Source organism: Daphnia pulex, chromosome 7, assembly GCF_021134715.1.
Source record: "Daphnia pulex isolate KAP4 chromosome 7, ASM2113471v1".
In the NCBI taxonomy this organism is placed as follows: Eukaryota; Metazoa; Arthropoda; class Branchiopoda; order Diplostraca; family Daphniidae; genus Daphnia; species Daphnia pulex.
In genome coordinates this window covers 10,124,514-10,138,968 of record NC_060023.1, presented here as the reverse complement: position 1 = coordinate 10,138,968, position 14,455 = coordinate 10,124,514, and the positions used below count along the sequence as shown (strand labels likewise).

At 44.1% G+C, this 14,455-nt stretch overlaps 1 protein-coding gene and 1 long non-coding RNA gene across 3 annotated transcripts; one reads left to right on the top strand and one right to left on the bottom strand.

Moving 5' to 3' along the window:
* Positions 1-8,954: 8,954 nt before the first annotated feature.
* Positions 8,955-13,819, bottom strand: LOC124198660 (runt-related transcription factor 2-like). 2 transcript variants are annotated; one of them, XM_046594613.1, is made up of 5 exons: positions 12,908-13,819; positions 12,719-12,832; positions 10,290-10,391; positions 10,040-10,216; positions 8,955-9,979 (listed from the first exon to the last, which is right to left on the bottom strand). In XM_046594613.1, the coding sequence occupies exons 1-5, from the start codon at positions 13,281-13,283 to the stop codon at positions 9,429-9,431; spliced, it is 1,320 nt and encodes a 439-aa protein (XP_046450569.1). In that variant the 5' UTR covers positions 13,284-13,819; the 3' UTR covers positions 8,955-9,428. The 2 variants fall into 2 exon arrangements, with proteins under 2 accessions (XP_046450569.1, XP_046450570.1); XM_046594614.1 differs by having other exon boundaries at positions 10,290-10,388.
* On the top strand, positions 10,694-11,533 carry LOC124198672. The gene is made up of 3 exons (XR_006876660.1): positions 10,694-10,893; positions 11,069-11,165; positions 11,383-11,533. It is a non-coding gene; the product is annotated as an uncharacterized LOC124198672 (long non-coding RNA).
* Positions 13,820-14,455: the final 636 nt, after the last annotated feature.

Genomic DNA, 14,455 nt, shown 5'->3' with positions numbered 1-14,455 from the left:
CCTAATTAGAGTTGGGGCGAGTTTACCCAGGCAACAACTGGTTATATCTCTCTCTATGTTGGGTTCTATAGGCTCCTCTTCGTACATCATCTCATGGCCCTTCGCATTTCATCGATTGTTTGATCCCCTCCTCTTCCCTTTCCCATCATATTGCGTCGATATAGACACACACACACACAAGTGAAGCCAAACTTTCTTGGCCATGTCTATCCATCAATCTCTCTTTTCTCCCATTTATTGATTCTAAATTATACACTCGAAAAATAATGTCAGCTCAGATGATGTTTTCAGTGAAATAATTGTACAATCAAACAATTTTCCGGTCTAATCAAATTAGAAATTAAAAATTCAATGTCTCATAAAGAAAAGTGCGCATTCCGTAATAGCTACAGCAGAAATCGACTATACAAGTTCTTCTTCTAAGATGTTAGACGAGCGGAAGACCAAATAATGAGACTCAAGTTTTACGCCCAAGTTTCTTTATTAGATTGAAAGAGAAAGACTTTTTGCCGAAGACGGGTTCATTAGTGACGGCGATGAAGACTGAATGCGTGACGAGGAAAGAAGAAGAAAAAATCCTTTTTTCGTTCGTCTACTCTCGTGATCCTCTTACGGCGATTAGAAGCGAGTGGGCAATATAAGGGGGGAGGAGGTCCGTCCGTCTGTGTGTATTATATCTCGCGAGGGTGGAGTTTCAGAAACCTTGCTGCTAATTGCCGTCCTCTTTGTTGTTATCTGTTCGTGTGGCCGTTATATACTATACACAATGGGTTATGTGTGTCCAGTCGACCCCCATCGATCGACGAGTGTGGACTCTCGACGGTCAAAACGTTGTGCGGAATCGATCCGCTTCTTCACCCGATGTGCGGGCAGAGAAACGTAATAGCACCTTTTCTTTTTATTTTATTCCCAGAAAAAAATATAAAAAAAAAAATGGAAAATTGACAAGGTGTAATATAAAAGCGGTGTCCGTCGGTTGTTCAAAAGGAATGCCGCCGATAGATGGTACGGAACGCGCGGGAAAATGCAATTTGAATTTTCTTTTTTTCTCGACATCTTATATATAAAAAAAGGTGACTGAGTGATTCGCTGCCGATCTCGGACAGCCATCATTCCTTTTCAGGATCTTTCTTCTTCTTCTCACCCATTTTTAAAGCTTTTGCCCTTTTTTATTATAGACAGGAAAGGGAATCTTGACGAAGTGGTCCTGCTGCTGGTCCCCCTCTCCTTCCGTCCTTTGCTTCCGTTTTTCACCGGATGACAAAAGAGAAAAAAGGGTGCCCTTTAACACGACTTGATTTCTTCCTTTCTCCCGTTTTACTTCTCGCACAAAGAGAAAATTCAATGAATTTGAGGGTCCTCCTTTTTTCTTGTGTTCCGTTTTGGACCTTTTCAGCCGCCCCTTGATTGCACCTTCGGTCAGCCGCTCCTGGTCAAAGATGGAATTTTATTCTTATATACTTCGAGTTGAGATTAAAACTTTACACTGGCGTTGCGCAATCCAAGACGGGATGGTTTTGATTGACAATTTGAGAATAGAAATTTTCACTTGTTGATCAAATTGAATAATCAAAATTTGATGTCAAGATTTTGTTTCCCCTATTTCCGCCGCCCGAGTCACATTCCCGGCCCATTTATAAATATTCCATCCATATATCGTGCGTTTACTCACCATGAACGTTGATGGCATATGTGTCGTGTGTGTGCAAGCCCAGAATGACGATGGACGACGGTTTCTATGGAAGCAGCGACTCATTATATTTTTTGGTCGGCGCCCGATGCTTTTTCTTTCATTTCAAAAGCCCCGCGCTACTACGTCTGCTACCCCGCTGTGTGTCTATATACTTTGTTCAACCTCCTCCCCCCTCAGAAAAGAAAAAAAAAGAAATATGGAAGTTGGTGAACAATTGAACAAGTGAACAAATTGCTAGTTGGGTCTGGCTGATATAGATCTGACTCCCGATCCGACCTTATTCCCCATCAGTCACGCAAAAGGAGAGGCCTGAGGTTAGCCCGACGCGGTTAGCACTTTTGCATGTCAAGGGGAAATTAGACTCGACACGAACTGCTGCTGGCCAATGCAACACACACCACACACATATCGACTCACACACACACAGAAATGGGTAACACACGCAACCAGCACACATAAAAAAAAGGACCTACACGCGTTATTCACCATAAAACAATCCCTCGCTAACGATCACCCCACGCTCAAAGTAGAAAGAAAAGAAAAAAACAATAAACAAGTTAACGTTTAACCTCATATACAATTTTCAGATTATTACGGCCAACGATGGAATATAATAGAAGAGTTAAAGAAAGGCCATTCAAAACCGTAATAGGCCTACAGATATTTCTAATCAGATTAGAACTTAAATGTAATAAGAAACAATTTGTTTCAGTTAGTAGTACATCAAAGAACAACCACTAATTCTTGATTTAGCCGGACAATGCGTCACCGACTGATGTATACACATCTTTAAGCACGCTCCTTATCCTACTCTTATAGATCTAAATCAAAATGGCTGCGAGATGGACCCTTCATACTATATATATTGCTGTCAAGTTTTCTTCTCTTTTCTTGGGCCTTTTTGTTCTTTTTTGTTCTCTCACCCTCGCCAGATTTTGTCGTCCCTTTCATTTTCTGACGGCCCAAAGTTTAATATTGATGTCATCTTCCGGTTGGGAGAGGAGAGAGAGTGTCGCCGGCGAACTGGTCGATTTCAAAAAAGCCGCTCTTGCCAGCAGGGGTGAAAAATATATAGGAGGAAGAAGAAGCAAGCTATATAGGAGCAGAGGCCACAGTGTGTTTGACCGATGGTCAGTCGAGTGTAAATTCAATTTCATATATATAACACAGATCCACCAATATGACGAAGTTGGGGGGAAAGAAAAAGAAAAGATCCTACCCGTGGTTCCTCCTCGACACCACCCGATAGATCCAAAGAAATCAATGGCCTAGCTCTGTTCTCTCTCTCTTTTGTCGCATTCTAGTTTCAATCTTTTTAAAAATTTCCTTTGGATAGTTTAAAATATTCGTACGATAATAGCCATTTGAAAATGACCGCCAAATTCAAATATCCGACTTAACCAAGTCTATAAAAGGCAAGTCAATATCTCAAATCAAAAAGCGAATCATATATTTATAGACGAGCAACCAGCATTCAGTCTATAATATAGTCGGTCGAAATGTGTGTAGGTGGGTTGTGATTGGCCGGTGAGAGAGCGGGCTGGATGGATGGATGGATGGATATTGGACACATCATCATCCCGTTTTTGGGCTTTTGCGTTGTAAACACGCACGACTATGTTGACTGTCATGCCAATTACGCATCAGCATTGTTTGCGCTCGAGCTGCGCTATATATGCTGGTTGTGTTTACTTGATCGTATACACATGTGTGTGTTCCCCCAAGAAAGTTTGACTCGGGCGCACAGCACAGCACAGCACACACACATGATCCATGTTATTGTTTGAATATTGAACTCGATCATCAGAGACTTTTTCTTGTTTTTTTCCCCCCGCCATCGTCTTATATTTCCCCTAACGACGAGTGTATTGTGGCCGAGTACTGTTGCGCTGTGTTGGCCGACGGCCAGCAACTATTATTTCTATAGACAAACACGAAATCCCCCCCAAAAGAGATACGCAAATTTCGCCAGCCATTTAATTCTATTTCATTCACCAATTGGCGATTTAGAATAAGAATAAGACACACTAGATATAAATATTGGGATCATTTCGTTTCGGTGTGTTGTTGCTATTGCATGATCGATTTGCCCAGCCGGAAAAAAAAAGTGAATTGTCTGTCCGGCTGGGGGGTGGAAAAAAGAGAAAGAAAGAAAGAATAAAAGTCTAGTTGGAAAGAAAAAGAATTACTATATTGGTTCAGGACGTGACATGGGGCGGCAGAGGCGCGTCGACAGGAAGTTCACTACTAAACTCTCTCGATAAGCTTGTGACTTATACGATAATGCCAAACGCGTCAGCCGCCCCAGCCCAGCCCAGCCCCAAAAAAGAGAGACGAGGGAATATAGAGGCCGGCGCTAAACGGATCTACTGTGCGAGGAAAGAAGAGAGGTGAAACGAAAGGCATAAGGAACTCTATATAGGAGGAGGGCCAGCCCAGCAAACTTAATTATCGCCTTCTTTTTTCGCCATCGCCCGGCAGTACAGCAGCACAGTCGTCGTCTAAAAACACACACGCTGGGCGTGTGATGTGGCGCAATTCGATTAAACTCTTGGGGCCAGTAGCAGCAGCACGGGTGGGGGGGCTTATTGTCCGACATGTATCTCGATTAAGGGTCTCTCTCGACAGCCGGCCAAAAGCTCTTCATGAGAAGTCCATCAGTAGATATAGGAGATAGGAGTCTGCTGCTGTGTGAATTAGTTGGGCGCCGAAACGAGACTAGAGAGTAGTATTGCACAACAATTTGTTATCTAGACCGATCCCTATATAACTTTGATTTACGAGCGCTGATTAGACAACCAAAGGCAAACAAAATTAATTTGATGCCGGACTAAATGTCACAGGAAAGAAAATTCCGGAATATATTCCGGAAAAAATGTGCGTAGACCCAGCGCTATAATCGAATTCGGTTCCACCTCCCTCTGTCCAATGTTTTATACACATCACACACAAAAGGATCGAAATAAATTCTGGTTTCCCCTTGTATGTATGTATGTGCTGTGCACAAGATCATGCAAATAGCCCAAGTGCATCTCTATGGTCCCGGTCCCGGGTGAGAAAATGGACAGCTGCCTGGGTGTACATACAGGAGCACCGAATTTCCGATGGTCTCTTTCTCGACAACAAAGACTTTTGAAAACAGCTCATCCTTTCCCAAACACTATACTGCTGCTCCCATCTTTTTGTCGTTGTTGTTGCTGCTGCAGTAGTAGTAGTCACTTTGACTGAATAAAAGATAACGGTTTAACGCTACGGTACCAAATCTCACTAATATTGTAGATAGAGATAGATAGTATACCTTTAGCTCTCTCCTAATAAATATCAAGTCAGTTTTCCGCCCATCCGATTCGTGAAATATTTCCAGCGCCTCGATTTTCTGAGAAGATATAATTTTCCCAGGGACTAATTCACATTTGATATCGAAATGCTTTTTTGCGATTCTGATGATGTGAAAAGGGCGCGATATTTAAACTGGCCCAAATGGACTTGTATAGTATGGCCAAGGCGGAATTGCTTGTGTGTAGAGAGCTCCTTGAAGATGCGGATAGAAACAAAAGTTTGGATAGTTGATTAGGAGCTAGAGATATGTAGCTACCGCGCGTGGTGAGTCGCAGGTACGCCACACTTGTGAATCGAAACTTGGCTTTCAGACAAGTTGCTGGCCATAGTTATAAGAGATATAAGGCTTCTTCTTCTTGTCTGTTCCGTTTCTCTCTCTGTTCGGTTCTATCTTTTCTTGGCTTTGACTTTTCTAGAAAATTCCCAGAACATCATGGCCAGCCCGGCCATTTTGCGCCCCAACTCAATTTTTAACAACTCCGCAAAGCCGAGCTGCTGTGTACTGAGGCGGAATACATTTAGAATCTATATCTAGGCGCAGGCTTTGAAAAAAGATGAACGTTTTTAAATAATTCAGTGTTGTAATGGACTGGCAAAAACGGGAGGAGGATCGATTGGAAAAAAATCTTTCAGCCTGGGTGACGACTAGAAAATTGCCAAAAGGTGTGCGATGATAACGACGTGTTCATCTGTTGTCTCTTATTACGTCCCCTCTTTTTATTTATTTTTCTCTTCCGTTTGGGTCGTTCCATTCCTTCTCATTTCCTACACGACGCGGATTCCATCCAGCAGCAGCACTCTTCCATCTTTTTTTTATTGGTCGCTATTTCCTCCCCCCCCACTTTTCTGTCAAAGCTCTTTTTTTTCTCTCGTTGAAGAACTCGGACGACATATAGAAATCATAGATCGGATGCGCACAGTACACAGTCCAGCACGTCAAAAAAGAGACGGACCAGAAAAAAAATTTTTTTTTTTTCCCCTCGCTCTCTTCTTATTTCTTTTTGATTTCCCCACACACGCGGCCTGTTAATATTGAATTTCCCTCCCCCTTTTGCTTCCCCCCTCCCCACCCTCCGCTTCCGCTTTTTTCCACTCGACTTCTCTTCCTCTCTGTCGACTTGTATTTTTCTTTCGCCTTGGTTTCACGCCGACACCCGACTGGCATATTTATAACAGCCAACCGTCCCCTTGATAGAAACACTGGGCATATGCCTAATATCATCAACGCCCATGACCAAAAACCGGCCGTGGACAGAGTGAGGGACCACTACGAGCACTACAGTCACCTACAAAAATCTGGACGACAACTTTTAAATATTTCATCATCACGGTCGATGCTTTTTTTCGACAGAGAAAAAAGAGAATAGAACCGATAGATGATGTATGCCATAACCTCTATGGTCGATATCTAAAAGTCATGGGATCGCGTTGGACGTGAGACGGTGCTCGTTCGTGTACCTCGCGGGGGGTTATACCAGCCACACCCATTCAAGTGGAACCCCATCAGGCGACCACACGAGATCTTTGCGGGTTTAACCCAACATATAACATCAGTCCCAACAACATCGATCCTGGTCTATAATATTATTCCGGGACAGCGCAAAGCTTATTTTTTTGGGACTTGACCGGAGTTGTGCTGGCCCAATCTATCGGCATTCAATCAGCTGACTGGCAGCAGTGAATCATTTCCAGCACGGCATTGAAATCCAGCAGAGCCATACACATCTAACAAGATGGGCGTGGATAGATATATGTTGCGTAGTATATCTACTCTAGATCGTTCCCGGTAATTTAATGAGTGCGGAGGAGAGAGAGAGAAGTGCGGAGGAGCTGGGTGGGTACACCTAGGCAACCGGGTGAAGTGGGGGGGGGGATGGATGGTGATTCATTCCTGTTTGATAATTGGGGATCCGCAATGCGCACACCGTCTAGATCTACTTGGTCTATCTAACCTCGTTTGGCTCTCACTCTTTTATAACAAGTTGTGTGAACGTGGAAAACCCAACCAGAAGCTAATAAGAGACGACAGCAGCTCCTATATAGTGGGGAGCTGAGCTGAGCTGCTGCTGCTACTGGGTTTTACCAGCAGCAGCAAACTTGGCTGAGCGGATGCCTGGCCGCTCGCGTCAATGCGGTCGCCTAGAGGACCAAGTTCGAAAAACCTGGGCGCCAGCTCCTCCTCCTCCTTCTTCTTCATTCTATTATATTCCAGTTATTATTATTATTATATCTACAGCACAACCAACGCGTTCAACCAAACGCTTTAGATATCGTTGCCATCACACCTGACCCCCGGCGTCCGTCCCCTCTCGTTTGTTGCGTTCGTGATTCTTCGTCGGTGTCAAACATTTCAACCGGACCAGTTTGTCCAGCGCTAAAGATGATTGGGAATCTTATTGTGTGTACAGGGGTATAGTCGTAAGCAACGTTTCACAGCAGTCTTTGTCAGTCGACAATTAACTTCGTTAGCCCTAAGGAACCTCTCGAGTGCATGTCGTGTAACGATCGTGCTCGTTTGTCTCCCTTGTTTTCTTATAGCCCCGTCCGTTAGTTAACTTGGTCATCGTCACGACACGACGACATTTTTGTCTCATCCGCACCTCTTCAAAGAATAGAACGTTCGATGCCCGCGACTCCGGAAGAAATTCCGGTTAATGAGCGGACAGCTAGAGAGATAATGGCTGGCGAATAGAACAATTCCATCAACACTTAACTGTTAATAGATTAGATTCAACGCTGACACAAGTTGTAGCGAAATTGCTTTGATGCGCGCATATTATAAACGAGCCTGTGAATATTACATAAGATCGGTTTTCACTTTAGCCATCAGTTCATCGAAGCCACAACAGGTAATTGGAACCTTTCAGTGTTGGTAGCTGCACCTTAGCAGCTCTTCCGTGTTTTGAGGCAATTAGGCCGTGAAAGGTGAGCCCGGCGATCTGTTACACGACGGACAACAGCCTCTCATCATTAGGCTGCTGTGTCGTGTTTAACAAATTTCGAACCCAATAGGCAAATTTGTTGATAGCCAACAACCTTATAAAGGTTTATCAACACTAAACAATTATTCCCTCCTTAATGATATTATTACCACACAATTAACGGAAATTTAATTACGACTATTAGTTATTCGTATTACATAACTGTGATTTTGTGATTTTTTTTTTTTTTAGTATTTTATTTGACCAGGTGTACACGTTTTTGGTCTTGGTGCGGAAGCTATAGCAATACCGCGAAACCGGATTGGCCGTCATCAACCAAATAACTCGCACACAGCACATACAAAACCTAAAACCGAAAATATTTCTACATTAATTGGATTGGTTTAAGGTAGTATACACACAAGTATGTATACGGAAAGAATCCTCAACATGACGTGAATCAAAAAGGTAAAACTATATCGCATTTCGTCTTAGATTTTCCAGTCCGTTGGTACCTATATAGAGTAGCGTGAAAGCCGAAACCTTTTTGTCAACCAATTGAATAATTCAGAACAAAAAAAAAATAAACTTTTCGTGCTTCCGGCGCGTCACGTAATATAAATGTCAGAAAATCAAATCGTCATCTTCTTATTCTTCTTCTCACAAGGTAAAAAGACAAAACGTACTGTGTCGGATCTATGCTTTTATGTCTAGATGGTCATTCCAACTCTCGGAGATGCGCTTTAATTCGGCATAACCACACAAGTGCTATGTATGGTTTATTAGATCCCAGTTCTCATGTTATATACCAGTGACTGCTGATGGATCGTTTTCTTTACCACTTTCCGCTTTACCGCAAAATCACGCTTTAATTAGATAATCACCCGACTGCTGACCAACTGCAAATGAGAAAATGTCCTGTGAACTTTAATTTGTTCAACACTTGTGTATGGGAAATAATATAATCTGTTTCGCCTCAGCCATATCACCGAACCAAAAATGAAAAGTCAATTCGCTTATTAATTTTTTGTTCCATGTGTGTGTGTGTATGTTTTTCGCGTCTGGGATTAATGACAAGAAAGGTGAGCACGGGGATTGACATAAATAAATCTGCAACATCGTCCAAAAAAAAACAAAAAACACGGGGATCAAATATATAGTTTAAAATTGTCGTCTATGATCTTAAATAGGAAGCAGTTCAGAGAGAGAGAGAGAGAGATGTGGCTATTATGTAGAAAACAAAACTACATGTGTGGAATTAATAATAATATTATAATGGAGAAAATACAAATGACGAGTCATTATTATATCAATGTTAACATTAACCAACGGGGGGGGCATCATCATCATTCAGTCAAATGTGCCTAATTAATTAATTATTTTTTTGTTTTTTTCAAATCTTTTCTATTTGTTACACGAATGGCCACCAACTTGATTGACTTTTATTTGGTGGGGAGGTTATTTGATTTGATGAATCAATAGGGCCGCCAGACTTCTGAGCGTTTGTTATCGACCTCCGCCTTTTCCCGCGTGTTGTCTTTCGTCGTCGTCGAAGAGGCGGGCGATGAAACGTTGCTCTTGGGAGTGGCCGGCGCTGGCGAGCGCTGGTGGTGGTGGGCACTAAACTTACAGGGCAGCGACACGACATGATCCGGCTGATCGGCCTGATTATCCGATCCGGACTCTGGTTCGACGCTCAAATTGTTGGCCGGTTGCGGCTGCGGAGGTGGCGGATGGTGGTGGTGGACGCGTTGGCTGTAGAGCTGCGAGTAGAGCAGCGACGTGTGCAACCAAGGGTTGGCCAGCAGGAATTGAGCGTTGTGGTGCGGTAGATTGGACATGAGAGATGAAGACGGAAGCGTCGACGCCACTGCAGACGCCGAGGTTGTGGACGACGTCGCCGGATTGTCCGTACCGTTGCGCTGGACCTCGACGACGTCGCTGGTTTTAGATTCCAGGGGAACACGTCGATTCATTTCGTTGACTCGCAAACCGTTCGTCCCTCCCACACTCGATTCGCCATGACCTGCCAAAGCCAATCAATTAGAAAATAATAGAAATATCTATTTGAATTTGGCGCTCTTACCTGGGCCATTGATGGAGCGGTGCGGATTGAGCGAATCCCAGACAGACGGATGAAGAAGCGGATTGACATTGACGCCGGTCAAAGAACCCCAGTTCATTGGAAGATTTGTCTGTCCCAGGGCGCGATAGGCCCCCCAAGCCGAACTGCTCAAATTGAAGTCGATCGGTGGACCGAAACCTTTCGAACCAAATTTCATTTAATTACACAGACTGCTTAATTAGATGCAAAGGTGTGTGGTCTTGTTTGTTACCTCTGCAACCTGCGGGTTGGCTGATTTTTAAATTGAGAGTGTCGAAGGTGTTGCCGATGAAACGGGAGGCCAGGCTAAGCGGAATAAACGGCGAATGACCTGCTAGGTATATACAATGCCAATATTCTACTTCAGTACGTGTTACAAGACTAGACGGATTCGCTTCATCAATCAACTGACAATATTCACGCCAATCTAGGGACACACAAAACAGTCAAAGAAATGCATAATCAAAATCGTTTTCCTTTTATCAATAATTGCAATTGCCAGCCACACGACTTGATTGGATTTAGGGGGATCGATTTTTTAAAATCATTTCGATCGACTCGATTTGAATCATTTCGATCGATATTTTAAAATAAGCATGACTAATTAGAATATTTGTGTCGTCTGCTTTCTTTTGTTTCAACTTTCGAAAAAGAAGACACGAAAGTTTAAGATTATAAAGAAAATGAAACCATCACTTTTTTGGAAACGTACATGTGGCTGCACGAAAAAAAGTACAACGAATAAAATGACATATAAACGTGGTCGTCGTCGTGCCAACTCTGGTCGCGTTTCTTTAGAGAATCGCTCAATAGACACACTCCATGCTGTTTAGCAGGTAAATATAAAACTAAGAATACAAATAGAATGATTGATGAAGCTTAGATAGAAGAGGTTGAACCAGTTCCAAATGTGTGAAATGTTAGTTCCTGACTAGCATTTATTATGCAAGCCCCCTGTCGAAGCATGGCAGTTTGTTATTTGCACTGCGTAACCTTTTACTTTATGTGTAGAGTTGAGACCAGAGCCAGCCATAATAACCTCAAGATATCCAAGTTTTGCTTGTGCTGAACCTGTCATCATCAACAGCAGTCTCAGTTTCAACACTTGGTAATGATTTTCGTTACTTTTACCTGAAACCTGTGACCTGCTAGATATTATTGTGATGCATGACTTGCATAACTGCAGTGCACTATTACATGGAAACCTTAAATTCTCCCATTTAGGCATTTATTAAAAAATATATTTTACCCAGTGTCTCAATTTCAACTTTATTCTTTGTTTCTGTCAATAGTTTTCGTAACCCATTTTTTGATTTTTGATTTAGATAAACAGCATCCCTCTTGATTGGAGCAACTTGCCAAACGTGGTCTCTTTTTCCCCTTTCTTCAAATGTCCTCGTGTACGCCCATGTGAATGTGGGTGTATTCACGAGGACACTCTTTTACCCTATCCCGTCTGGTGGTGTAATTCAACTCTTCAGCGGATGGATGGAGCAACCGTGGATGCCTGGCTGTACTTCCCAGGATTAAAGGTAGGACAAATTCATCTCTTTATTCATCCTTTGGGGTTTGGGACAATTTGGTGGCGTTGATTTTCAATCGTATACGGAGTATTCCTGGGCCATGCAGTTGGCTGAATCTGTTTCATCTTACTGTTTTTGTTTTTTCTCAGTAAGGGTTCATTAAATAACTCATTTGTCGAACGACTGCAGATCAGGCATGTTTTTGTACCTCACAACTTTATCTGTGGGTCAACAATCAAATTCGAAATCATTTTTAATCACTTGAAGCAAAGTCCAACCCGACAATTTTTTGACCAATGAGGGATCTGCCGACACACCAGCACCTCCTCGTCAGAGTTCGTGTCAGTCGGATCATAATGTTCCTTTATTTCTGTGTCCAGGGTAGCCTATATCCCGAAATCCCGGGCGTGCAACCCAATATCGGTACGGGCGTCAAGCAAAATAATTTTCACGGGCTTCGGGGGAAACAACAACAACAACAATAGTATTAGTGTGGTGAATAAGGTGAGGGATTGGTAACCAATACTCACGTTTATGAAACCTTAGAAAATCAAGAAGAGAGACAGAACAACACGGACTATGGCGTATAGGAAATATATGTTTTTGATCGGGCAACAACGGCCCTAAGGGGGCAAAGATCCTCCTGGAGCCATGGAGCCATGGAACTGTTTCCCAGGGAGGTTCTCGGGCACGAGCTACTACACAGCACATGGGCAAATCTATTCAACTGCGTAAGACTTCCCTCTCTCTCTTATTTGGGGCTTGTTCCAACAGCTCAACCGATGGGACCATGGTAAAACACAAAGTTTTCCAGAGTCCAGGGAGACAAGGGGAGGACTGATAGAAACGGATTGCTAAGCGCATTAGACCACTCCCTATTGCCTCACCTTCCACCCAACTCCCACGCGCCCTCCTCCCCGCCTTGTGTCCTTAAAGTCCCGCCGACTTAATCCTCCTTCTTCTTATTTGTTATTTCTATTCCGGCCATCTGATACTTCTGGGGCTCCTTTCTTTCAAATGAGCAATGTATCCTCAAAAAATCCTCACAAGTTTCTGCCGAGTTTGATCGGGGACTCGGGAGATGTTGAATGCCATTAAAGATAATTCGTGATGGAGTGTCAACCGAATTCTTTCTTACGTGTTTTACTCCGGGGCTCCCGCGGTCCGTCGACGGTGACTTTGATGGCCTTGGTGTAGGTGGCCACTTGAGGTGGTGACGAATTGACGGTGATGGTCAGCGTGAAACTTTTTCCTGCCCGAATGAAATGGAAACATTTCAACATCCGCAATCATTTAAAACGATTTGCGTTTAATTCATTTTTATTACCTCTTCCGGATCTGCCGATGAAGCGGAGGTCGTTGAATTTGGCCACATGATTTTTCATGACGGCCGTCCCGTTGCGGAGCTCGGCGCTCCAGTTCTCGTCGTTGCCGGCCCGGACTGTGACGAGCGTTCCGTCGTCGATGCTGCCCAGGCAGACGACGCGAAAGGCCGCCGGAAGCGTCTTGTTGGAGCGCCAATGTGTCGGAAGTGATGAGCACAGAACGCAGGGGCTTCCGGTGCGCACCAACTCACCGCCGATTCCGGGCAAACTCATCCCCTGCTGCGACGGCGGAACGGCTGACGAGGAAGATCCGCAGCCGGCCGAACTCGAAGACGCTGGCCGATTAGCACCACTGACGCCAGCAGCCAACGACGTCATCCTCCCCAAATCGGAGATAAAATTTAATTTGTCCCGGACAGTTGATGCAATTGACGCAATAATAACTCGATCGAGTTTTGGAAGAAAATCCGGAATTTTTCGCCGGATGCGCTTATATTATTCCGATTTTCCCCCAGTCCACAAATGAAATTTGCACCTCTTTTTAGACTTGCCGATTTTTTAAATTTTGATTGGATTGGACGTTTTCACTTCATCACTCGAGTGTGGTTGTTGAATTGCCAATCACTTCCGGTTTGATTGAATTCACCTGAATTTTTATTTTTGGGGTTCACTGAATATGTAAAAATGGAAATGAATTTTGGTCACTGAAATTTTTGGGTTGCACTTTGAACGCGGGCGAAAAATTTGATTGCCGGTGGTGGGTGGTGCGCGAGTAACAATGGGCAACTGCTGCTGTCAGTGTGTGACAGTGGACTGGCGTGTATAAGAAGCCCCAAGTCCTTATCCCGCTGGCCCGCGTTCACTTCTTGAGGCCTGAGGTCGGGTTCGGGGTGGGTGGCCGGGGTGGTGGCTGCTCTACCAAGGAGAGGAGCGAATGAGAGAGAGAGAGGCCAGGCTAGTCCAGGAGGGAGCTTTAGAGAAAAATACCCCACCAAAAAAAAGGGGTGGGTCGGGTGGAGGAGGAGGAGGAAGGGTTTGTGGACACCGGCTAGGAGCTTGCGGACGACCTCCCTCTCCCGACGCCGCGCCCACTTTTCCTCCTCTTGAAAGAAAGGAAAAATCCTCAGCAGCGCCCAGGCCCCCAAACAGACCGAGATATATCAAACTCGAGCAGGTGGGTGGGACGACGCTCTACACACCCAAATGTGTGTGTGCGTAACAAAAGAAAAAGATGTTATATTTGATTTCCAGCAGCAGCGGGAGAAAACTTTTCTTTCGACGGGGTTGATTGGGCCGTCTGCCGACGAAAGGTGCGCACCCATCAAACTAGACTGGGAGAGTTGACTTGTTATTTTCCCTGGGTTTGGCTACCCCTTTTTACTGGCGGTTGGGCCGCAACACACGTTCATTACGAGCAATGGAAATCCATCTCGGCCGTATGCAGATGAGGTCCATGTGTGAGCGGGTTTAGAAATCGTGTGCGGATGTTGTAGCTCAGCAAGTTTGACATGGTGTCGGAATCGGACGGGTCGTTAGGGGTTTTTGTTTTG